General features: G+C 45.7%; 2 protein-coding genes and 2 non-coding genes across 5 annotated transcripts; 3 read left to right on the plus strand and 1 right to left on the minus strand.

The window, feature by feature from the left end:
* Positions 1–127: 127 nt before the first annotated feature.
* On the plus strand, positions 128–8,060 carry LOC100828772 (protein BOLA4, chloroplastic/mitochondrial). Its single transcript, XM_003563821.4, has 3 exons — positions 128–474; positions 590–657; positions 7,586–8,060. Exons 1-3 carry the CDS (start codon positions 199–201, stop codon positions 7,737–7,739), a joined length of 498 nt encoding a protein of 165 aa, XP_003563869.1. The 5' UTR covers positions 128–198; the 3' UTR covers positions 7,740–8,060.
* On the plus strand, positions 4,092–4,515 carry MIR7733 (microRNA MIR7733). Its single transcript, NR_127018.1, has one exon. It is a non-coding gene; the product is annotated as a microRNA MIR7733 (primary transcript).
* On the plus strand, positions 4,715–5,033 carry MIR7779 (microRNA MIR7779). The gene has a single exon (NR_127070.1). It is a non-coding gene; the product is annotated as a microRNA MIR7779 (primary transcript).
* An 8,573-nt stretch (positions 8,061–16,633) lies between the features above and the next one.
* LOC100829075 (protein SAWADEE HOMEODOMAIN HOMOLOG 2) lies at positions 16,634–23,696 on the minus strand. Of its 2 annotated transcripts, none has more exons than XM_003563822.4 (8): positions 23,553–23,696; positions 23,243–23,478; positions 22,894–23,050; positions 22,335–22,398; positions 21,128–21,179; positions 18,960–19,103; positions 17,934–18,053; positions 16,634–17,334 (listed from the first exon to the last, which is right to left on the minus strand). In XM_003563822.4, the coding sequence occupies exons 2-8, from the start codon at positions 23,426–23,428 to the stop codon at positions 16,975–16,977; spliced, it is 1,083 nt and encodes a 360-aa protein (XP_003563870.1). In that variant the 5' UTR covers positions 23,429–23,478; positions 23,553–23,696; the 3' UTR covers positions 16,634–16,974. The 2 variants fall into 2 exon arrangements, with proteins under 2 accessions (XP_003563870.1, XP_010227690.1); XM_010229388.3 differs by having other exon boundaries at positions 23,243–23,463; positions 23,553–23,685.
* Positions 23,697–25,643: the final 1,947 nt, after the last annotated feature.

The following is a 25,643-nucleotide window of genomic DNA, read 5'->3' on the forward strand; positions in this document are numbered from 1 at the left end:
GTGCTTCGCTGGGCCCGTCAGGCTTAATGGGACCGAGCCAGCCCGCCAGGGCCCGGTTATAGTCATCGGGCTTCAGGGCCCGGGCCAGGCCGTGCCCGGCCGGGACCGGCTCGATACAGGCGTCGGGCAACACAGAACCAGGCAACATTTCTAAAAATCTGTGCGGACCTCTCTAACTCTCTTTCTCTCTCTCCGACGATGCTGCTGATGAGGTCCGCCGCCGCCCCCTGCTCTCTCACCTCCATGCTACTCCGCCGCCTCGCCTCTTCCTCCGCTTCCTATGCTATCCGCCGTCACCCGGCCGCAGCCCTCTCTCCCCTCTCCTCTTCCTCCTCTGCCACTGCTAGGTTCACGACCTGGTCCCCTTCCCCTCTTTCTAGCACCACCCGAACCAGGGGATTCTCGGCATGGGCGTCGGCCCCGGGACCGCCGGGGGCTAACGAATCCCCCGTTGCTCAGTCGCTTGAGACCAAGGTACGTACTCCTCGTAACCCGTGTCCCCGTAACAATCTTTCTTTCTCGACAAGCCAAGGGGATGAACTTTCCAAGATGTAAAATCCGTTGCTTACATGTTACCCTTTCTTGGCAGATCAAGGAGCAGCTAGAGGCGGACACTGTCACCGTCATTGACACCTCCGGGGATGGACGCCACGTCTGGTAATCTCTCTTTTTCTTTAGCCCTGACAACGGTTCAACACTTGTAACTGTATCAAACATAGATGGAATTAACTTATGGTCTCTTGATCACTTTTGGCCTGCGAGGGACTATTCTTTATGGAACATTAGTATCTTTAGAGATAAGGAGTTGGGCGACTTTAGAAGTAATGTGTTCTTGATGGGAGGTATATGAATGCTTGAGACACTAGTTAAATTAGGAAGGCTATGAATGGAATTGGACTGCTGAGACTGGAGTCTTTGTTCTCAATCAGTCGGAATGGACCTATGTCCTCTCACATAAGGTTGGCAGTGTCAGCACAAATGACTGCTAAACAATGACGCTGCACGCTGACTTACTAGCTTTCTTGTTGTTAAATCTGTTGCCTCTGATCTGATCATTTGTATGACCAAATTATGACGAGTATCGTTAACAAGGACCTTTAATCTGATCATATATAAACTAAGCATTCTGAATTTGACTGATTCATGATTGCATTGACTGACTTATGGAAAAACAAACGCTCAGTGCAATAAATCATCAAGTCGATGATGAAGTGGTAGGTTATGTACATGAATCTGGAATCCCACATCGTGGTAACAATAAAATGACTTCAATCTTTCTTCAGTTGCTGCACATAGGCACATAGCCCTCCAATTACTTAGTGGGATCCGTCAATAACACACCCTTGAGGAATAGACACCCCCAACAAGGTCCTCTGTTAGCTTCCTTGGTCCTTGAATATAGGGACGTAGAACTTTTGTTCCGGCAATATCACTGGCATGACACCACTTTGCCCAGGCTTCACTAACTTTTTCATGACCATCCTTGCTCAGTATTCTGCCAATCCGAATCTGCTTGGTGTCCGGCAATGTGATAATTCAGGATCGTGGATTAGGAACAGCTCTTGCATTGTAAAACAATTCATCAATTGTACCACCACCACTTCCACTGCCATGTCAGATGTTCAACTGCCCCTTAGTGCTGAAAGTGATGTTTCCTTCCATGATTCATTCAACGGCCGCTGCAATTTGTCCTCTTTATCAAAAGTCACGCCAATTACACGGTGATCCATGGCATGCATAACCTCTTTTTAAATTCTGAATTTATGCTCCCGGCCTTCCCTTCACTTTAGCCCTTGTTACCCGGCTAGATGCTGTATAAGCTAGGCGCACCTCCAACTTTGCCCGTCCAGGTCAATACTTGCACTCCAAGCTGACAGCTACTTCTCCCCCTTGGTTTGAAGTTACTTGTCCCCCTTGGTTCGATAAATTCTTGGCACTTCTGTCAACTAAAATTCGGGCAACATAAAACTACCAAATTTTGTTAGATCTCCATTTTAGTGCCCAGTGAACTATAACTTAGGAAGCTCATTTATATAAACAATCTAACATTATTGGAGTGAACTCATCTATCTACCACAGAAAAAATAAATCAGCATTTGGATGTCCTTTTCCCATAAAAAAGATTTAGTGATGTGCTACCAGTTTGGTATCTGAACGCCTCCGTGCTCTGCAAATTTAAGTAGGACACCAAAAATCAAATGCACTATAGCTATTAGAAATGTTAATAGCTACTGCAATTAGTTTAGACCGATCAAATATCATATGCTCGCCATCAGTGAATTAACAGGGGCATCACACACATACATTTACTAGCCCATTCCTTTACCTTTCATACATACATTTAATTGCATAAATTTTGAGAAAATTGATTACTCAAAGCGATAAGAAAGGCAATCAGATGAATGGTCCACAAATTGATATGAAATTATTTACATTCGTAACCATGTAACTTGTAAACTGTAACTTTATTGTTTAAATTTAAATGCAGTAGGAGCCTCTCCTGCTGCTTTTCCCGGTCAAAAAAAAAAAACAAATTACTTACATTCATAGTCTGCATTAAACCTTTTCTTATGAATCTGTTCAAATGTTATGAAGCATTTATCTACCTCCATGCCGTGTCTAGGGCTCTAGGCCTTTTATCCTTATTCAGCTAATCCAAGGATGTTGACTGTTCTAAGAGTTGTGTTACACCGTTATAATTCACATGGTTCAATAAGCGTCGCTTAAGCGTGCGAAAGCTCTGATCGATGGAAAAACGCCTCGCTTAGGCCCTAAACAACTACTTAAGCGTTGATAAGGGCCATTAGCACAATTCTCTTATGCAGGGGCGGCTTCTCTTACCTCGACCTAATTCCCTCCAAGGATCCCTCCAATTTCTCCAATCCCCTGGATTTCCTCCAAGGATCCTGCCAATTTCTCCAATTGCCCTTGATATCCTACAAGGATCCCGCCAATTTCTCCTGAGCGAGCAACAGAATCCCGCCAATTTTTCCAATTCCCCTTGATTTCCTGCAAAGATCCTGCCAATTTCTCAAAAGCAGAGCCGTACGGAATGCTTCAGCTGCGCTTAAGCTTCAATTCCTCTGTGCGGTGCCTCACCGCTCGCTTAGCTTACTGCTTTTTTGAACCATGATAGTTCATGTAACATCTTTGGTTGTTTTATGTTATCCTCTGTAGTTTCAGTTTTGGATTAGCAAGACTCGGTCTCTTAAAGTTGAGATCCTATAGCAGTGAGTCGAGGCTTCCCATTGCGCACGTCTCTATTTATTTGCCCGAGTCAATCACTGAGAATCAGTGCTGCAATTCTATCTCGTTTACAACACTAACTTGGTATCAGTTTAGGCCAGATCTCTGCCTTCTGCCATGACGAAATCCATCTCCTACTCCTCTGATGAGTCCCTCTCTTCTCGAACTCCCTCTGTCATCTATCAGGTTAGCACCTTGGACATTCGCCACGTCATCCACATCGCTCTCGACTTGAATTCCACAAGCTTCTACTCTCACTGGCACTACCAGATCGGTCTGCGGATTGAGAAGTATGACATCGAAACCACATTGACCTCACCGCCCCGACCTTCCCCATGGACAGCTGGCAGATTATTGATATGTTCGTGAAGTCGTGGATCCACTCCACGGTTTCCCCCTCCCTCTTCGGCATGATCATGGACCAAAAGTTGACCGCTGCTATGACCTGGATCGTTGTGGAGACGTTGTTTGTCAACAACAAGCGACCGCGGCAATAACAACTGAGGCACAACCTTCATCACATCATGGAAGGGCTCCATTGTCTACTACTGCGTCAAGATCAAGTAGGTCTCCGATGGTATGGCTGACGTGGGTCTTCCCATGTCTGACGATGATCTTGTCGCTGCCCTCCGTGGACTTGACAAATGTCACAAGTTCACTAGGAAGATCATCAGCACCACTGAGGCGGCCATCAGCTACATCCGCGCCACCACCATGTTCATGCAGGACGGGCTCTATGAGGAGATCGCCATCGAGCAGCAAGAGGATGTCTCCCTCGTCTCTGTGGGTTGCGACGCGAACTCCTCCGCGACGTCGAACCCTCACAAGATTGCTTACGGCCCGCCTGTTTCAGGCTTCTCGCCATTGCCAAACCAGGGCAAGCAGAAGCGCAAACGGACGTCTAACTCACTGCAGCAGCAAGCTCCATCAATGCCTCCCCCGTGCTCGCATCTCCCGCGACATATATGGTTTATGTGTACCATTTTTCCGATGCCGCAGACGATGATACTGCCTTGTCTAATGGTGCCCAACAACCTTGGTCAGTGGTCGGTTCGACGATGATTGGATGACCAAGGATGTCGGGAGCCATCGATCGAGATGGCATCATCATTTGCGGCATAAGAAAATGGTACATATGAACCATACCTGTATAAGGGAGATGCAGGCATGGGAGGAGGCGATGACAGAGCTTTCTGCTGCCGTGACTTAGACGTCCGTTTGCGCTTCTGCTTGCCCTGCGTTGGCGAAGGCGAGAAGCATGAATCAGACAGGCTGTAGTCTGTCTTGTGAGGGTTTGACGTTGCGGAGAAGTTGGCGATGCGGCTCACAAAGAGAAGGACGATGTCCTACTACTTGGAGAGCTCGTCCTGCATGAGCATGGTGGTGGCGCGGATGTAGTTGATGGCTGGCTCGGTGGTGGCGATGATCTTTCCCATGAACTTGTGACGTTCGTCATGTCCACGGAGGAGGGCAGCGACGAGGTCATTGTCAGACATGGGAAGTCCCACGTCAGCCCTCGGCCAGATCATCGGAGACCTCCTTAATCTTGGTGCAATGGTCAATGATGGAGCCCTTGCACGATGCGATGAAGTTTGTGCAACGTCTCCACGATGGCCTAGGCCATAGGAATGGTCGCCTTTTGGTCCATGATCATGCCGAAGACGGAGGAGGAAACTGTGGAGTGGATTCACGAACAAATCGATGATCCGCCAATTGTTGTCCTTGAGGTCAATGTGGTTCCTGATGTCATACTTCTCGATCTGTAGACCGATCTAGTAGCGCTAGTGAGAGTAGAGGCCCGTGGAATTCAGGTCGAGTGCGATGTGAGCGACGTGGCGGATGTCCAAGGTGCTGACTTGGTAGACGACAGAGGGAGTTCGAGATGAGAGGGGCTCATCAGAGGCTACGGATTTCGTCATGGCAGAAGGCACAAATCGTGGCCTAAACTGATGCCATGTTAGGGTTAGGGTTGTAAACGAGATAGAATTGCAACACTGATTCTCATAGATTGACTCAGACAAATAAATAGAGAGTTACAACGAGAGGGAGAGAGACGTGCACAATGGGAAGCCTTGACTCACTGCTATCGGATCTCAATCTAGGCTAATCTAAAACTGAAACTACAGAGAAAGAGGAGGAAGGATAACAGAAAACAACCAAAGATGTTACATGAAATATAACAGTCTAACACCTGTCTTTCTTTCTCTTTTGCATTCCCATCCCCTACTAACTACCTGTGACGAAATCCCTCCACCTTGCTCTGATACCACTTGCCTTGGCCTCGCTGAACGCTGCGTTCATGAGCAGTGGATTACTTTTCTGAGTGATCCCGTCCCTTGCTTCTTGATTCGTGTCCTACACGGCATGCCCACCGAAGCCTATTCGGTATCTGCACGCGGATACCAGGAACCCGTCAGACTCCCCGGCGCCTGCACACGCGCCCCGCGCCGCCTGAATCCGACCTTCGCCCCCCTGCCGCTGGAAACAGCCCTGTAAGCTAGCGCCTGCCCTTCACCGCCTGCCTAAAGCTGCTCTTTTTTCTTTCTTTGATCTGTTTTGAATCCGAGCAGAACTCCCACGTGAGCCTTCTGCCTACATGCAATCCTTTTCCTTTTTCTGTTGGAATCCGTGCCCAGCCATGGCCCATGGCACATACGTGCACGAATCCTTCTTTTCTGGTTGCACACCGACTACTAATGCTCCTCCTCTGCATGCCATTGCGCTACGCTCGCCTGCTGCCCGTTTTATTGCCTGACACGAACATGCCTTGGACTCTTTGACTCGGACTTCCAATCCAACCGCTGCAGCCTCTCCCGACGAGTTAATTCCGGTGTATGTCACTTGTTGCATGAACACGCTGCCGCCGACACTTGTAACAATCGCACCCTTGTGCAAATTCTATGCACAAACCCCTGTTGCACCCTGGCCACCTGCATCGTCGACACAACTCGTCCACCGTGCCACAATGCCGCCCTTTGCTACACCCGATCCACCGCTATACCGTGATGCATCCCGCCCCGATCTATCCGGTTGCCCTTGCGTCTGGTCGCCGGCTTGATCGCGAGCTGAAGCCGTCGTTCGATCCGCGACGTCTTCCCAGCCACTGTGTCGGCCCGATCACCACGCCTGGTCAATCCTTGCCAACTGCAACCCATCGAACGGTTCAGGCCGCCTGAAGTGTCCGACTCCACCGATCGGAAATCCGATTGCCGCCATGCTCCATCTTGCACCGCATTGGACGTTCCGCGGCGCCCGTCGAGCATGATCCTCGCACCTCGCACAAGATCTCCTGCATCCCTCCACCTTCGCTCCGATACCACTTGTTACGAAATCCCTCCACCTTGCTCCGATACCACTTGTTACGAAATCCGGTGGATGCACGATCAAGGATGACACTGAGGCACGATGTTTGTTAACGAGGTTCGGCCGAAGACTACGTCCCAGGGCATGACTACGGGCGCTCCTCCCCCCATAATATCGCAACACCGGCAACCCTAGGCACCGGCACAAGCCGTCGGCTCCCCCTGCGAGCCTATTGCTATTATGTTGTCATGGTCTCTTTGGGCTACCCCGTGGTGGCTTTATATAATAGGCCCGGGTTACACGTGTTCGACTCGAACACCTAACCCTCCGCTAATTCCAAGTCCAATTGTAACCCTACTCGTACACATATTCGACACATATCTCAACACTACCAATTCTAGATTAAAAAGAAACTCAAGATTGAAGGTGCCTGGTATTTCCTATTGAGTGTTGTAATTGGATGAGTACGATCTCATGGTGCCGTAGCTTGCAAGGAAGATAAAATGGCATACTCATATAGGACTAGTTGGGCACTTGGGCTACCTTATGGCATGTGTAGTTCCTGAAGGAACCACATTCACGTCTATTCTACGCTATTCTCATAATGCCCTTCCATAAGGTTACAGGTAATTTTTTTGGGAGGAAAGGTAGTTCACAAACCAGTACTAACTACTCCCTCCGATCCTAAATTATTGTCGAAATATTACATGTATCTAGACGCTTTTTAAAAATAGATACATTCATATTTGGACAAATTTGAGTCAATAATTTAGGATCAGAGGGTCATATATTTTTTTACATTTATTTTCTCTATGAGTTTGGCTTTGGTTTATAGGGAGATTACCAACATGCCTCTTCATGAGTCAGCAAATAACTTTATAATTGGATCTATAGGGTGCTGGTGCATATTCTAAAAAATATTTTAGGCAGCGTTTTTAGACGGTTACATTACTGAATACCGATGCTTGATTGGTCCTGCTAATTTTATGTGGTTATAATTCTGAAAAGTTGGGCTTGTTCCTTTTCTTGGCCTCAGCATAGACGTGGTTTCGAAGGCGTTTGAGGGGAAATCTGCTGTCAGCAGGCAGAGAATGGTTTATAAGGTTATATGGGAGGAGCTTCAGAGCACCGTGCATGCCGTGGACCAAATGACTACCAAGACGCCTGGCGAGGCAGTTGCCAACAAGTAATCGATATCTGCACACGGTGTAAATTTTGGAGCGCTGATAAACTGTTGTACCAAGCAATACTTCATTTAGAAATAATTTGGGGATATTGTTGGCATTGCTTCCAAAAGAAATATGTTTTGCCATACAGGTAGCATTTTTTTAGCAACTCCTGAGGATTGTATCCGTATGAGTTTCAGGGTTACAACCTTGAGCTCAAGTCCTGGGTTTTTTTTAATAGCCAGATTGGAGTTTATATGATTTCTTTCTTATTTCAATCGGACTTCGTTTGATTTTGGTGTGGCTTTGGTCCTCGAGTATTATATTTTTTGGGTATTTTCTTAATATATATTTTTATTTTATTTTTGGGGAACTATATTTGATCTGGTTCCTGTAATCATCATGGGGGTATAAAATTGAGGGAAAATGAGAAATTTCCTTGGTGTGCATCAAAATACATGTAGTCTAGCTGCGGAGTGTGCTCTCTAAAAGTCTTCCAGAGTATTGCGCTATTGGCTGCAAGTTTCGGGGACATTCTATTTCCTTCACGTAAAGCCAATTACTGCCTCCATTGCTGTACGGTTGTTCACTTGTTCTCCAAATTCGCACCGTTTATCCCGGAGTTTTCCCAGATTCTTTTTCCCTCGATCCTTGGGAAATGCCTTCATGCACGTGGAGGCAAACACACCTGAAATCATATGCCTCAAACCAACATCCGACACCCCACAACACTTTGTATTGTAAAGGTATTAAACTCAGAACAATTGTATACTAGTGGAAATGCCTGTCCGTTGCAACGGCCCAACGCACACTCACGACCACTTTAAAAGATGATCCTGTGCATCATGTTGCTGAATTTTGACGATGGTTGAGCCGAGCAGAACACTGTTGTTGTTGTTACATAAAGCATGAGTCGTGGCATAATAAACAAGAAATATAATATGCATTAATACAAATTAAATAAAGTTTACGGATCCATAGCTTAAATAGCCAGGAAATGAAATTAGTATACAGTAGTTTTTTTTAATGACAAGTGTATCTTCAAAAACAAAATATCTCGCCACCTCCACCCACTTTCTTCTCATTTGGTCTGCACTTATTCTCATGTCTCATCGTCTTCTTCTCAATCATGTATCTCACTCACTCCCCCCCTCTCCTGATAGTCCTTACTCGCCGTCCGCGGCGTCGCACGCGAAACCTTGTTCTTCCTTTGGTGTTGACTGCACCGCCGCAGCCTCTTCGTTCTCCATCTTCCCATCGCTCCAGTGGCCTGCCACGAGTTTCCTCACTCTCACGCACCTCCCTCCTCTCTCAAGCTCCAGTGCTACCGTCGGTCATCGTTGCAGCCTTCTCGTTCCTCTCCCCCCCCCCCCTCCTCTTTACGGTACCTGCATCCCCCGAGCTCATGCAGTGCCTCGCCCCTTCCACCCTATCCCATACCCCCCCCCCCCCGTTTTCCCTCCATGCCCGCAGCCTACGCTGCTGTCCTCCGCCGCCTCGCCGCGTCTGTCGCTGCTGCTGCTCTGCCGCCGCGGTGGCTCCTGCTTCATTGCTGCGCATGCCGCCCTGCACCCACTGCACTTCCTCTTCCCCAATTTCTCTATCAAGGTATTTTTCTTTCTTTCCCCAACATGGAGTACCAAACTACTTGCACTATATCTAATTTTGTTTAGATCCAAGTACATTTGTTGTTAATCCAAATTTAATAAAAGTATATGATAATCTCTTAGAAAAAAAATTGTTTACTTTTTGACATTCACTTATGTTAATTAAAAATCATCCCGACTAATTATCATCCAATAATTTCCATGTCAATATATGTTAACCTCTCACAACAATCTTTTTACATGGATTTCTGTCAAAAAATTATTTTTTTACAGGAACAGGGAACTCCTCCCCACGAAAATCAAATTTTAATGACCAAAATCCAAGACTGCAAAATCTTTGTAGGCACTCATGTTATGCACAATAATTATCTGTGCACCAAAATCTGCACTCCTCACTGCATCCAAGACTGCAAATTTTGTACTCCCTCCGTCCAACAAAGGATGTCTCAACTTTGACCAAATTTGAATGCATCTATACACTAACTCATGTCTAAATATATCCAAAATTTGACCAACTTGAGACATTTTTTATTGAACGGAGGAAGTACCCAACTTTTGCATGCACTAATAAATCATCATTCAAATTCTGTACCAAATTTTCACATTCTAACAAGAAAAGATCCAATACAAAATTTTAAAACATAGAGCAAATTTGTATACACCCAAAAGTCTGGAACACATAGAAAGAAGATGCTAATTTTCAAGCATGCAGTCGAACTATCAGTAGATGCTAATTTCCAATCACATCATGCACATGGTAGTCATTCGGTGCATGGTAGAACACTAATCTATCTATTATCCATAGCAGCTACCATCAATCAGGTTGGGAGTACGTCCCAATTAGCTATCGAATTATCCGTTGATTAGTGCAAAGCACCACAATAAACGAAAACAACAAGGACTCGCTGGATGGTTGAGCTATGGCCGGCCACCTACTCGATCTCATGCGTGGATGACGGACGACAACCACTTTCTGGATCACGCGTTGGGACTGCGGACAGCGGTGGTCTGGTGGATCTCGCATGGGGTCGGTAGCCAGGCCGCGAACTGCAGGGAGAAAAGCTGTTATACCCCAGTGAGTGATGCAACAATCGATACACAGATAGCAGAAATTAGATGATCAAGTGTTCCAGGGTGTATGACATAAATCACCAGACCTAGGTTCACATATACAAGAAAAGGTAAATGGATACAGGAGGACCCGGAGGAGCGAGGCTAGGTATCCACTGGAATCACCCTACGCAAGCTCCAGTGAGGCTGTAGCCGGAGACCTGCGCACACGTCAAGCTCACCGGCGGCAGCATGGACAGCAGAACGAAGAGTTAGGTTTCCTGTATTTTCTTCGATGCCTCCGTGCGAGGCCTCCGTAATTTCTAGTCACGGCTCCGGCCCTCAGACGGATGCCAACCTGGCCCACGGCCCATTCACTTAATGCCCAATAGTTCATAGGCACGGGTATGACATTGCCCATCCCTTGAAACATTGCTTGTCCCCGAGCAATTGGTATTGCATTCCCCCTCCTCCTGTGTTCTTTGATGATGATGTGCATTATCTCCGCCTTTTGGTATTCGATCTTCGCTGTCCAGGCCAGCTGACAGGATATGTGCTGCATCAGTTGTGTGCTGCGTATGGGGTTGTGCAAGTGCACTGGACCGAACAAATCAACAATTTGCCATTCCAAGCGTAGACGCCATGATCTCCTTTAGCTCCGGCGAAGGTTTGAAGCAAGCCGCGAAGGCCATGCATTGTCGCCGCATCTGCCAGGGTGTTGTCAGATGACAGTCGCCAAGTTGCATTGGGCGGAACCGCGCCCCACCCTGGCGGCCCCAACGCCTTCCTTCGTTCACTCTGCGACCGCGAGCGTCGTCCCAACTTCGGCGAATGCGGCGACCACGAGGACGGAGCAATCGACGCCCACCGGGTGTTCGACGGAATGCCCAAAGGAAGATTCTAGTGGGGAGACGCCAGTATATACACTGGGTACGGGTCTCTCAGCTACCTCCGCGCCCCGTGCACCACCTACTGCTGTGACCATCAGCGACATCTTCATCGAGCCAGCCGACATCGACATCGCTGAGGCGGTGCCGACACAGCAAGACACCCACAAGCAAGACGACCCTACTGGGATACACGAAGATGAGGCTTTTGCCATCCTTTTGAAGTCTCCTACTGTGGATCACAGGTTCGGATGGTTATTGCTCGTTTGGGATCCTGGTGCTGACTTAATTGGCACACAGAATGAGTTCAGTCCGCTCAGTGATTATACTGCACATGTTCCTATGCATGCTACATGGTGCCAAATATGATTTGCATAACTCGGTAGCTTTTGTTGAATATGATTGTGAGCTGTTGCAGTGGAAGATTGCTTGGTCCTTCAATATAAGTTTATTGCAGTTTGCAATTCAGCATGCCACCGGTCAAAAGTACTTGGAATTCAGGCGTGTGCCATACAATGAATGATGCAGTGATGAAATTTATCTGTCCACGAATTTGGGTGTGTTTGCCACTTCCTGAGTGCAGAGTATTCAGCTCACCATACTCTTGATTTCCTGATGCCTAAGGAGTATATGTTGGCATATTGTGAGCCATACCTCTTTTGCAAGCTACTTCTTCATAAATATCAGTGTTCTTGTACTCACTACTGGACTTGGGATCCAGGAGGGTACACGATAGCAGTACGGCTTATTATTTATGCGGACGGAACACCTCTAAAAATTGCAAGATCCTATTATTGTCAATTGGTGTTCGAGTCAGCTAGGGAGGTACAGCATGAGTGTTGTCAATTTTTTATTGCGTGGTATCACACTTGTCGAGTGGAGCTTGATGTCTTGTACAATTATGCTTTGTACCTTGCCAACTCTGCGATATGTAGGATGCTTAATCTTAGCATGAAAGAGGTTGGAAATTTGAGTTCAGCGGAGCAACTATTCAGAATATTAGCAAGGTGCATTGACTATTTACTAAAGAGGTTCAGTTTCTGCCTGCATTGTGCTAAAGAAGGTTGGAGTTTGAACTGGTTATGGGATTCGAGAGCAGCAGTTCAGTTGGCTTCTCAGGTCATGTGCTATACTCGTACTGAAATTCTTGAGGCTGCAATTTATATATGGATGGATTGGCAGTATGTCTCGCTTATTGATTCAGGCATTTCTCTTGGAACATTTCGTGGGCATTCTATTCGTTTTTCTTACCTCAGCAAAGCCCTGGCAGCTGGCTTAAGTTTTGATCTAAGCAAGTATGGTGGCGTCCAGGGTGCTCTTGTCTCCAAAGGTCATGCAAAACTGGTCCAACTACCATGGGATCCAGGTATCAGAAGTATTTCCAAAAGATGTTGACAATGCAGAATTGGACAGAGAAACACAAAAAGGAAGGAAGCTACAGCGTGAATTCCAAAGGCAGAGTTGAAATACAATGCTACAATTGTGCTTGCCGAATCTACATGTTGTTCCCTTCCATTTGTTCAAGTCAGTATGAGTGCCCTTGTCTTCCACCCTATATTGCAAAGGTTCTGCTGCAAAACACTGCACATAAGTTGAACCACTACAGTGCGAAGAATCAGGGCCATCTCCAGGAATTGGTGGCCTTGGAGCGAAATTGAGATTTTGGTTCCAAAATTTGGACAACTTTATATAACTAAAGCATAATTTTATTTACTTGTTTAAATTTACGACTACAAACCTTAAATTATGGCAAAAAAATAGAACAAATACCATTGTGTTTCTTGGAATCGGACAATAGCATACCAATTGCTTGGGGACTCCAGATGGTAGAGAAGCAGCAAACAAGGGATTAGGGGAAGACGAACTCATGAAGGCACGAAGCAATCTTGCGATGGCAGGGCAATTTTTGGTGGAATTCGTGCGAGCAGGCGTGCGCGCGAGTCGAGGTGTCAGCAGCCGAAGAGTTGCGATGCCGAGTGCGCCTGTCAATCAGCCCGTGATTTGCGCTATGGTTTCCTTTGTTTTCTGGTTAATATCCTAACTAACTACTGCTGAGTACCGATTTGGGAGGCCCTCGTTTTTGGGTAGGCCCTGAGCAGTCGTGCAGTTCGCTCTTGCCCATTGACGGGCCTGCGAAGAATGCAATACCAATTGCTTGGGGACAAGCAATATTTCAAGGGGTGGTTTATGTCATACACCTTGGAACACTTGATCCTCTAATTTTTGCTATCAGTGTATCGATTGTTTTATCCCTCACTAGGGTATAACAAAAGCAGTGATGTCCAGGCGAAGGAAGGAGCAGGAGGTCGGGGAAGAGAAGGGAGGCGGGTGGGGGGGGGGGGGGGGGTAGCCAGAGAGGAAGGGGGCTGCGGCGGCGGGGGGCAATGGAGCAGGTTGGGTGAGGCGTCAAGAGGGGATCGAGCAGGTTGGATGCTGGGGGCGTCCGGATCGAGAGAAATAACGAGCGGTGGCATATTGACCATAATTCTGATGACACGACGTACCGTGACGTGCGGACCGCATCGTCACCATCGATTCTAATTTAATATATTGATATAGATTTTCTTCAACGGTGATTTGATGGCTGGGACAGCGTAGTACAACAACTTTACAGCGCACGTGCCTTGTCCTGGCAAATGCCTTCTTGCAAGGCAAACGCACCTGAAATCATATGCCATCAAACCCCCATCCGACACCCCATAGCAGCTTGTGTTATAAAGGTAGTATTAAACTCAGAACAATTGTATAGTGATTTGAAGGATGGTACAACGCAGGACATCAACTTTCCACTGCAGGTGCCTCTCCTCTTGGCCTGTCATTATTTATTTCCTTCCTTCCTATGAAATCTGGATGCACTCCGGGTTAGGGAAGCCGCCTTTACGCCCAATCTGCCGCGGCTCAATCCTAGACTACCCAATCCGTCGCCGCTCAATCCTCCGCCGCCACCCTCATCAACGACGCCGGCGCTCTCCCCACGCGCCACCATGGGCTTTCGCTGGCCCAGTAGAGCATCCCGGAGTGGAACTTTGGATCGACGAACCGCGAGACGGCGGCGTCGTGGCTTCGAACGGGGAACGCCGCAGGCCCCGCAGAACATCCGGACGGCGGGGGCATGGGGGTTGCATCTCGCGGACACCGAGACGAAGACGAGGTCAGCGGTCTTTGGCGCGGCCGTTCTCGTTGATGGGATGGGGCAGCGCCTGGATCTGGGAGAGAGGGGGCGGCGCCGGATTTGGGAGAGAGAGAGGGGTAGGGGGCGGCACCGGATCTGCGAGAGAGAGCGGGGAGGCGAAGTCCGGTTTGCCGGACTCGAGGAAAACGACCTCGAGTCGTGACATTTTGGCGGCCGGGAGAGAGAGAATGGGAGACGGGAGGAAGAGGGGTGGGGTGGAGAGAGAGTATTTTTACTGTTCCGTATTCCTCTCAAACCAGTTTTCCACGCGTATTTCTGGAGACGAGAAATAAATGGCACGGATATGGATGCACCCGCGTGCAGCCGTGATATCAGGTGCGGTTGCCACCGGTGCAAAATATCCGGATTGCTCGATCCTTCCATTATTCTGTCGAGCAGTTATAATATCCGCCTCCGCCTCTTCCCTAAGCTGACCGTGTTGCCTCTCTCCTCCCTGTTTCTCATGTTTGACAATCCTACGACATTTAGGATGGTTGATAAGATTTTCTTTACTTATATGTTTATATGTTTCACGTTATTTAGAAAATATAACAAAAAACGTTGTACAATAGTTATCTCTTAATGTAATATCGTATAATTAATACTTACTTGAAAAAGAAAAGGTGGCATCTACTGCAAATTTTTCTTTTATCTTTGTATTATCATTCTTGTGAAGAGATCATCTCGTAGTTAAAAAAAGGCTCAAATCTTTTTTCATTCCTTTCTTTTACATATCAGCAATTATGTTACGTATTATTGTTAGGAAAAGGCTGACATTACCCATGTACACATCTTTGGTGAAAGATGAATGGGAGTTTAAAAGAAGAGTTTCTAGAAGATTAGACATGAAAAATTGATTTTTCTTGTCAATTTCTTGTTTGGTATGAGATGGAAATATACTTGGAAATTAACCGCAACAATCTTCTCGCGTGTTTGTTGAGATCGTCTTTACGAAACAATTTTCTACCAATGTCCACCATACAAAGGATAGAACAATTAAACGCAGAAGAACGTAGCAAATTAGCAAAAAAAAAACTAGTGAGGAAATAAAGAATCAGAAACCAATGAACAGCCTAGAGTCCTACACCCTCCATGGTGCCACTGCCAAGGCCATCCGAAAAAGTTGACTCTTAATCTATAACTATATACGGACCGTTTCCTTCACCATCATCAGTCAAACTTTTCATAAAATTTGTGGCCCCTTATGATTGCATCGAATTTATCTATATCACGGATCGTTCCACCTTCTTTTCTCCTTTTTTTTCGTCAAGCCCCCGAGACCCACCTCGTCTGCCCGCACGCAAACCACTCCTTCGTTCGCTCCAGACGCCCAGCATGCGAACATGTTCGTTCTCTCAGCCCTCATCCCCCGACGTGTTGATCTGGGCCAAGGGGAGCCGCTACGACAACGCGCGCTAAGGCGGTTCATCAGCCGTTTGTTTCCACCGAAAACAGGGGAACATGTTCGTTCTCTTAGCCCTCATGCCCGGCGTGTTGATCTGGGCCAACGGGAGCCGCTACGACAACACGCGATAAGACGGTTCAGCCGTGATTATGGGGGATGATTGAGGGAAAAAGGAAGGGAAGGGAAGGGCCATGGGATACAGTTCAGAGCACCTGGACGGGTTGCGGGTCGAGGAGGCGTCGTCGAGAGCGGAGATTGCGGCGCTCGGCGCACATGTGTGCTGCTTTTGGCGCTAGGAGGAAGACGGGCACGAGTGCTCGTGCGGGCATGAGCTAAGCATTCTCATGAAAGCTGGCCCAAGAGAAAAAAAAAGAGAAAAAAGAAAAAGTGGCTTTTTTTGACCGTGGCAGCGCACGGACATTCTGCTAGTTAAGGAAAAAGAAATATGAGGGATAGAACGGAAGTAACTTTTCACTGTCATAGTCAAGAGTCGATTAGTTAAAAGTCAATAATTTCTCCATTGCCATCGTTAGATTTAGTGCTAACAAATCACAACATATTGCACATGTTATTCTACCGACTCTAGGTGACGACAGGTAGAGTCTTCTTCTATTGTGGATGCTCCGTTAATGCAAATTAGCCCCTTCGCCGGCAACGCAATGGTTATGTTCTTCATCCATGCTCCATCCTCACTGCTGACGATTGTATCCGTATTGTATTCACAATATCTATTTTCGTGTTCACTTGTAATAATGTCTTTATCAAAAAAAATGAAAAAAAAATTTTACAGCGCACAATTCCACACCTATTTTTCACCTAATAACAGCAAGGGCCGGTCTTAACTTTCTCAGGATATCGGTACATAGATAGCAAATCCAACACATTTTTACATATTCTCCTTTCACTAGAGGTTCCTGAGCGGAAGTTTGTAAGCGGACAAGTTTTGGAGATTCACTACGAAATGCACAGTTTCCAATCGGGCGAGTCCTCTTTCCATTAATTGCTCAACGGAAATACCGGTTCTTACAAGATCTTAGGAAGAGTGAAAGGTGGGAAAGCGGGTTGAGCATTACCAAGAAACCCACTGTTGGCGCCTGCAATCGGGCACGCCAACTATGGGGCAAGGAAAGCAAAAGTTTTACTCTCCCGCGTTCATCTTGTCACCCTGTCCTTCATCTGCAGCTTCAACTTCTGGGGTCGCCCCTGCATCCTTCATCGTCACATCTGAACTTGAATCACCACGGGTGCTAATAGACGCGGCTGGTAAAGAAACAACCGGCTTATCCGTTGGCTCAACCTTGGGTACCATGGTCACCTCGTCAGTGTTCACATCCATCATTTTATGCGGCTTTTGGGGTTTCTGCTCTGCTGAGCTGCGATCAATCTGAATGCCCATATGAACATCTTGTGCAGAAGCCGCCACTCTATTAGCATGCAGAATATGTTGCCTGAAACCATTATCTGGACGACGGCACACCTTCCTCAGTGGAACAATTTCCTATCACATCAAAAGAAATATAAGAACCAATGAATTCTGTTAAGTAACATGAAACGACTTAAATTCATCACTCTGGTTTCAGTCTTACTTTACTAAATAGTACTCGGTAGATAATTAATTAGGGATGAAGATTTTGTGCACCTGGGTGCGCTTGTTCTCTTAAAAAATAATCAAAGAATGGGCCTGGCAAGTTTCAAGATCCCAAAAATAATCAAAGAATCATGCACCCTCCACCTCCAGTTCTTGAAAAAATTCTTCATTTGAGGTGCAAGGGAGGACCCAAAAATGACATTTCTAGGTGCACGAGTTTTTTCTCCACAGCCTACAAGAATGTAAATATTTTCACAGAACTTGAAATCTGAACATAATACACACACATATTTTATATTTGGATGACTCGGGTACCCTTGAACTGTTTAATGACTACACATACATATTTTACATTTGGACCTCGGTTGGACTAAGGACTAAGCCAGTGGTTGGATACCAATGAGTCTGTAGAAACTGTATGCTTATCGCTCTGGCTTTTTGAAACTATGCCTTCGAGACCAACTCGGAGTAAATGCATGACAAGGGAGAGTTAGACAATGGAGAATTACCTCAGAATGATCATGGTCATAGCGAACAAGAAACCTGCAGCGGCATCCTCTTACATCATGCCTGCGCCTTTGAGCATCAAGGATACGGGCATCAAAATATAGAGCCTGCTCTTTGCCTTCCTGGTTAATTCAGAAAATGAGACGTGAGTAAATGATAGAACTATATTACAAGACAACTAAATCAGACGAAAATAGATTGGCTGTCTTGAACTTTCCATTACGATATTACACCCAATGAGCCAAACAATTCACTATTCAGACCCTCAACAGAAGTCCTCAACTGGCAGCTAACTAGTAAACTGAATGCACAGTTAATCTCAATGCGCTAGTTTATGTCTCTCAGTATTTGTGCGCCAACTACCAAGGCAAGGCTCTGTTTGGCAGCCTTATTGGATAAAGGTTACAATAGCAATGCTGCAGGTTGGGCATGTGGCATGAAATTCTGTTATGAAACATTATTACCAAGAATATGGAAAGAAACAGGAAACTGATGTTGGAGTTTGTTAAACTAAATATTATTGCAACAACAACACTACTATACAGTATAAAATACATGCAGCACTGGATATTCTTAAATAACAAAGGCAATGTGTCAGGCACAACACTATGAAAAATGTCTCAAATTGAGTGTCATAAAACAACAAGATGGAGATGTCACAATTCATCACTATCTTAGAAGAAACCAAATCAATGCCTCAGCAAGATAGGCAACTGTTATCTGTGAGCCATGCGCAGTACACAGTCACAAGAGAAACCTTGGAAAACCCAACAATTTTGGCAGGCAAAACCTGACCAACATACCCATCACACGCCAATAAGTAGCAGGCAGAAATGAACTACATACATAGCCAACCGACTTAAGTGTACAACAAAGAAGCAAAATTGAAAAGGCTGCCAAGCATAGGACCCGTATTGCATGGCTAAACATATGGCAAAGAAAGAAGTTTAATGTAGATAGCAATTCTCAAGTTGTATGTGCTAACTTGCTAAGTTGGTTGAACATAAAATGCTTCAAAATGACAATACCTGAAAACAAAGAATGAGGTCACCAGGAAGCACAGCAACACATTCTGTGGGTTCACATGGAAGAGAACGTTGTCGCACACATTTTCGAACATTAATCCACTCATCCTCCTCAGCTCCAAATCCGGAAAAGCGGACTCGTACTTCCTGAAAACAAATAAACAAACAAGTGTAAGCACGCTTGGTGTATGGCACAGGTAATAAACTAGTAAATCCACCATGAAAGGAGGTATTCACAGTGCAATTTTTGCAAAGTTAGCAACCGAATCATCTTTGTGAATCTTCGTAGCGACTTCACTGGTCACGTAAAAAATCGGTTCAATCCCTACTCAAGTTGGCTGACTGCTGACAAGCCCCAGCACCACTTGGACAAGTCCATGCACACCTGTCACTTAATGCTTGTGCACTGCACCAACCCTTAAGTGCCCGTTGTACGACTCATCCCATTTGCTTGCTGCACCTGCTACCTATGGCAGCAGCAGCCACATTGCACGCCGACCACACAGAGTTGCACCCACACTATTCTTTTTGGCCAGAAACAGCCTGGTTTGGATGAGGTCATTTCTGTACTATGGTTGTGGCTTTCCAGGGAAAAGAAAGAACACCTTCCTTTGTGTGCATGGAGTTACTAAAGCAACAACACTACCTCTGCTGTGATTTCCACTAATAACTGGAAGAAAGAAATAGTACAATTACAACAAATCATGAAACTTGGGCAGACAAATCAAGGAACGGAGCTTTGGCAGCTAGTGATGCAGGGTTGGAAGGCTGATACGTATCAAAAACAATGGGAGGCAGGCAGGCAGGCAATGCCACTGGAGGGAGCAACTGGGCTCACAGCAGCCCCAAGCAACCGAGTCCATGCTTCAGCCTCAAGCAACCAGTTCCCATGCAGCAGCCTTTGAGAAACTGGGTTCATGAGCTTAAAGCAACTGGACCTATGGTTCTATGCAGTAGTCTCGGTGGCCTCATATATGATATATGGCCGTGTTGTACTCGCACCTTTCTTTCAGAGATACACATCAAAATGCATGTCATTTTGTATTAGAACAAGAACGCCAGGAGTGCATGACACTTAAAAGGCTACAAATCAAGAAAACACAGAAACACTATGCCACTCTACACCAAACTGCAAACCAACATTAGATAGAAAGGAAAAATAAGCAAATAAAATCTACTCTAAAATCTTCACACACCAACAGATGGCAATTAGTAAATCTCTACACACCGGCTGCCATTTAACACAGATTTGGATGGATCAGTTAGTTAATTAGGAATTTTTTATAACCTACCATGGATGTGCATAGGCTTAGCACTAGCAGTTTACTGCATGCGTATGAATCAGGATCTTCTCTTTTGGGACAAGATTCTGGAGTAGGCGTTAGACGTGTTTGTTTCCCAAGGGCATGCGCAGGTGTGGAGGGAGGGCTCTTTGGCTCAGTTTGGCAGTGAGGATGAGCAGCTGGGGTTAAATTATGATTTGGATTTGCAGGGAAGACGGCGATGTCCTGGGGAGCTGGGAGGATCAGGAGTTGCTTAAATTTTCCTTTTCTTGTCTATGCTGGGATTGGGAGAATGGGCGAATGGGAGTCCAAGCTAGCAATAGAGCTGATATCGTTAGCTGCATGGCCAAACTGCCATTAAAACCACCATCACAAATTTGGATAAAAAACAGTACAGTTTGGGGTTTAAGATGCCTTCGCATGACAATTAAGGCGAATAAAATGAACTTATTCTGGTAAAAAATTACTGAAATGACGATGAAAGCTAATTTTTTACACCATTCCAGCATCAACTTTCCATATAATCCTAAAGCTAGTAAACACACAAAGTTTTCAAAATCTGTGTTAAATGATCATCAATGTATTAGAGCCATCTTGTAAAAATACAAAAAAAAGACGGATTATGGGCACTGCCCCAACAAACAAGACTTCCTCAGCAAATAGTTGAGAGAAAACAGGTGTACAACATAGTTGGACCAACACTGTTCCTGATGTAAGTGTTGGGTGCTGGGGCAACCTATCACAAAATGCAATCCAACTACTACAGATAAGTGAGAAACAAAATGATGTATAGAATCAATGCTAGCAAAATGCCTTGAATAAAGAAAGGCTGCCAGAAATGTATTTAGCAATGTTAATTATATTTAACAAAAGGTCTATGGTAATTACCGGCTCCCCTGTCTCAAACAACCTGTGGGATAGAAAGTGTGCAACGTCGTACCTGTAACAAGCAAGTCTGGTCATGGATGCAAAACTACAAGGCTAAAAAAACAACATTATAAACAGATGGCACAGTAATAAAAAGAATAGAGCATAAATGCTTCATGGTAAACAAAATGTTCCAAATTAGGTAATGAATTCAGATGTCCGTATTTTTATGTCATTGAGTCACTAATTGGTCACATGCAATTACAGACTTAAGGAAAGGGATAAATCAAGTAGTAAATATCCTTTGTCAGATATGGTTGGGCCTATTAGGAAGAGTTCAGTTAAATTAGCATGGGTATGTTTGGAACTTTGGATGGTGACCAAACTTTACCCTACCAAATTTTTGGTCATTGACCAAGATTTGGTCCTTGTTTCGATGAAAGCCAACTTTTTGGCAAGCCAATGTCTCACTACCAACTCTAGTTTATTTATTTTTTGCCAAAGTTGGCCAACGCATAGACAAGCAAAACCTTAACCGGTATCTTGGCAACCGCAACCAAATTTTTGGCATGGCAATTGTGGGCACAAACCAAACAGCCCCTAATAGTCAAATAGAAAAAAGAAAATAAAGTTATGTTTGGCTCTCACTTTGAATCTGGATTTCACTTGTCCATCAAGCAACGAAATAATTGTAAATCCCCAAAGCACCATAGCCTCTCTTTCACATAAGGGTGAGCCCTGTAGCTGGTTGAAGAAGGCGAGTGCCCTGTCCTGGTATCCAGCCATCGAGCGATTAACGTGCCTAATTATCACTTGGTATCAAAGCCAACTGCTGCTCCGCCATCAATGGCTAGCAACAGGGTGTTATGATGCTTAATTCGTGAGCGCCATGATGTGACAGGCTTGACGACTCCGCTACTGTTCAGGCAATTATCCTAGCCAGTTATCCAATTGTAAATCAAGGTTCATAACATAGCCAAGAAGGATAATAAGTTGACAACTCACCCACTAGCTAAACAACTGAGTACACACCAACGAGCACTAGTTAACTAATTAGGATCTAAATCCAGATATGATGACTTGATGCAAGGTTCGTGCAAGGAAACTGGATTAATGCATAATGCTCCCAACACACACACCAACCACCAAAAAAAAACACTAATACAAAACTGCATCACCTGTGTTATCATCAAAACAAGAAGTACTAAATATAAATATATCTGCATACCATGCTCCATCTCTAGCTGATTTAGCTTCAAAATCAACCTGGCCACCATTTGAAGAATTCTTCCCTGATTTTTAGCAACACCAACAATAATCAGAGGAGGGAAAATGACATGACAAATGGTGATCATGATTCGTAGCTGGACGGTTACAGAACTAAGATCCTCTAAACAACAAACAAACAAAAAATTGTGCCGTGCGGCCTGCAGTTCTGAAGAAAAGTAGCGGGCACAACGACCACTGTCGTGAAAATTATCCAAACGAGCTTTAACAACCAAGCTAAGGGCGACGACAAGCTTTGTTGGGCCCATGAGGAACCATACAAACTATAAAATCGTCTATAACCAGCCAAAATTAAGTTGTGCATGAAACGGAAGAAACCCTTCCGCTCCATGCAAAACCTAACAGCAGCACCCGCACACAATCCCTTACAAGTGAGAAGTAGGACTCATACATAAATATTTTCACCACTAAATCATCAATCCTAAAGAGCAAGTGGAATTACATTCGAAGGAAATAAACAGCACGAGGCGACATGGAAATTACGTGCGTTGAGAAAGCACCTGTGGGGTACACAGAGGAAGCTGACTGAGCCCCGAAGGAAGCCGAGTGGTGCTCGTCGGCGGCCCCCGTGGGCAGCATCTTCCCCTGCGGCAGCGGCGCACCTCTGGTGGTCCTGTTCCGCTGCGAGTACCTCCGGTTCTGGAACCAGTTCCACACCTGCGCCCACCCGCAAATCAACCAATCAATCAAATCCGGATCAAAATCCAACCAGATCGGAATAAGTCGGGCTCGTCTCGTATTCCCGGGTCGGAAATAAAGGTGAATTAAATTCGAATTCGAATTCCTCGGGACATTCGGGCAACGAACGAGGGGGGTGGGGGGGGGGTGGTGGGGAAGAAAAAGGCCTACCTGCTTGGGCTGGACGGAGATCTTGCCGGCGCGGGCGGGGGAGGCGGTGAACTTGTCGGCGAGGCCCTGGATGACGTCGCGGTGCGGGATGGCGTTGTTGAGATGGCGCAGGTGTTCCTCCATCTCTGCGACCTCCGCGTGCGTGAACCGGAACGCGGGGCCCCCGCTGCTCGGCGGCCGCCCCATCCCTCTTATCCGACTCCAACCAGCCGCCGCCGCTGCTGCTTGGTACGGTGCTGCGGCTAGGCAGTGAGAAGACTGGAAGGATAGATCATCGGAGGGGGGGGATGGGATGGGAGAGAGACGTTACCAGTTCAGGCAGGCAGCCGCAGCGCAGGCAGTGCCTCCACAACACAGCCCACAGGGTCTCCCCTCTCTTGTCCCCGGCTGCCTGCGTTGCCTACCCTACTTATTAGAACTGGTCTGGAATTGGGCGCTACGGTGCTACCTCACGCTTTTGCTTTGCTGGTCACAGACACGCAGACGCAGCCAGTCACGTGACCTGAGACGCCTTTGCTCCGATCCTGTTGCTTTTTTTTAGAGGAGCTCCGATCCTTTTGATTGTCTTGTCACACGCACGGGCCTATGGGCCATCCACGAACAAGTGCATTCGCAGCCAATAGAAAGTGAAAAGCCTCCATAAAACCGTGAAAACTTGGTTCTAGGGCCCTGCACGGCCCACTTGCTTGCCCCTAGATTGCGAGCAGCCGGTGGTAACCGGTTCCATCCGGTTGGCCGTGGCTCTTTTCCCTAAATTTTCTAAAAAAAATCTCTTTTCCCTAAATAAATCTACAAAAAAAATAAGCTCGGCATTTTTCAGCTCAGGCCACAAACCCGGACAGCTCAGGTCTCTGTTGTCATCGAGTCTGGCTGAGGGGCCGATTGTTCCTCGACGCCAATTATGACATCTTATAGATCATATGTATTAAATACATGTTTAGATACAACTCCATCAATGTTTTGTATATAAATAAGTTCTCTTTTATTGTACTTTGTGAGAGATAAGTTATGAATTTTTTTTGGATTTAGCGCTAAGAGTTGTATCTAGATTAAGATACCATGACTCTCTTTTTCTTCATTAAATAGGATGTCACGTCAGATGCTTAGGCAGCATATTAAGATATGGTACATGGTGGAGTGTTGGGAGTGCCCTTATGGTGCCTCCATCCCTCCAAGCCGCACCTACGGGTCTCTTTTATTACCATTTTGTACAGTAATGCACGTGCAAAATAAAGAATTGAAAAAAGACATGAAAATTTTATAAATTTTGTCCCACGATTTGCAGGATTATGAAAAACAAAAGAATCTTAATAAATACGAGATTCAAATAAAATCAAACCAAATGCCAAAATAATGTTATTACATCATTTATCACTCTTTGCTTGTTTCTCATGCAAAGGAACATGGACGGAGCCTGGATTTATGATTGGAGGGGGCAAACAGAAGAAGTTTAAGATTAGAGGAGGCGAATTAACTACAAATGCTAATATTTTTCTATTTTTCCTCATAAATATCACTAGTTTTTCATTAAAAATATTTTTGTTAGGGGGGCTAAGTCCCTCTGCGCCCCCCTCCCCCCAGCAAAGGAATCCAAAAAAGAGGTCCAAGTAATTGTAAACCATTCGTTTTTCCTTCGAAACTGGCATCACGGGAAATTTTACTTCATTCTATTGAATAAAATGGATAGACAATGCCACCTAAAGAAAACTTTCTTATTCCTATATTTTTCATCCACTCTTCCTTTGAATCAAAGAGGGCCTACATGTGCAGCGGCATCAACGCCTTCACATGCGACATCGCAATAATGGGTCCATTCTCCACTAGGTTGTTGAGTGGCTCCCGGACGTTGCTGCATTAGCGTCCTTCCCCTCATGGAACATTGACTTCTTCCTGGCTCAAGAGGCAGCTCCTCCTCAAGCCCTTCGTAGAAACATATAACTGAAACCCTAATTGTGATGTGACATCACCCTTATGGATATATGTATAGAGAGAGAGTACAATGTGAAGATGGCTAATCTGAACCATGAAGATCACAAGAGTATGTAGAAACATATAACTGAAACTCTAACTGTGATGTGACATCACCCTTGTGGATATATATAGAGTACAATGTGATGAGAACTTGAAGTACAAAACAAGTTATCCCTATGTTTGAACCTAGTCTGTCCTATCTCCTTATATCTATTTTCAACACGCGTAGCACTTCTAACATTCCCCCTCAATCATAGCGGGAACCAAGCAACCGATTGTGACCACACTTAAAGCCTTGTGCTTAAGTCGTCTTGTCTGCTTCACTATCATCAACTATGGCTTTGATGGAACATCACATAGGATGGTGAATGCACCCCTTCGATTTGGTGCCTTCCCTCCAGTAATCATAACGGTTGTGTCATGGACACTA

The sequence above is a fragment of the Brachypodium distachyon genome, chromosome 1, assembly GCF_000005505.3.
Source record: "Brachypodium distachyon strain Bd21 chromosome 1, Brachypodium_distachyon_v3.0, whole genome shotgun sequence".
NCBI classification, from domain to species: Eukaryota; Viridiplantae; Streptophyta; class Magnoliopsida; order Poales; family Poaceae; genus Brachypodium; species Brachypodium distachyon.

Bases quoted from the DNA above. Each gene is read 5' to 3' on its own strand.
- LOC100828772 (XM_003563821.4), top strand. From the start codon at position 199: ATGCTGCTGATGAGGTCCGCCGCCGCCCCCTGCTCTCTCACCTCCATG. The intron at 475-589 runs GTACGTACTCCT...CTTTCTTGGCAG, and splicing joins CTCAGTCGCTTGAGACCAAG to ATCAAGGAGCAGCTAGAGGC. The intron at 658-7,585 runs GTAATCTCTCTT...TCTTGGCCTCAG, and splicing joins GGGGATGGACGCCACGTCTG to CATAGACGTGGTTTCGAAGG.
- LOC100829075 (XM_003563822.4), bottom strand. From the start codon at position 23,428: ATGGGGCGGCCGCCGAGCAGCGGGGGCCCCGCGTTCCGGTTCACGCAC. The intron at 22,399-22,893 runs GTGCTTTCTCAA...GCTAAAAATCAG, and splicing joins TTCCTCTGTGTACCCCACAG to GGAAGAATTCTTCAAATGGT. The intron at 21,180-22,334 runs GTATGCAGATAT...TGCTTGTTACAG, and splicing joins TCAGCTAGAGATGGAGCATG to GTACGACGTTGCACACTTTC.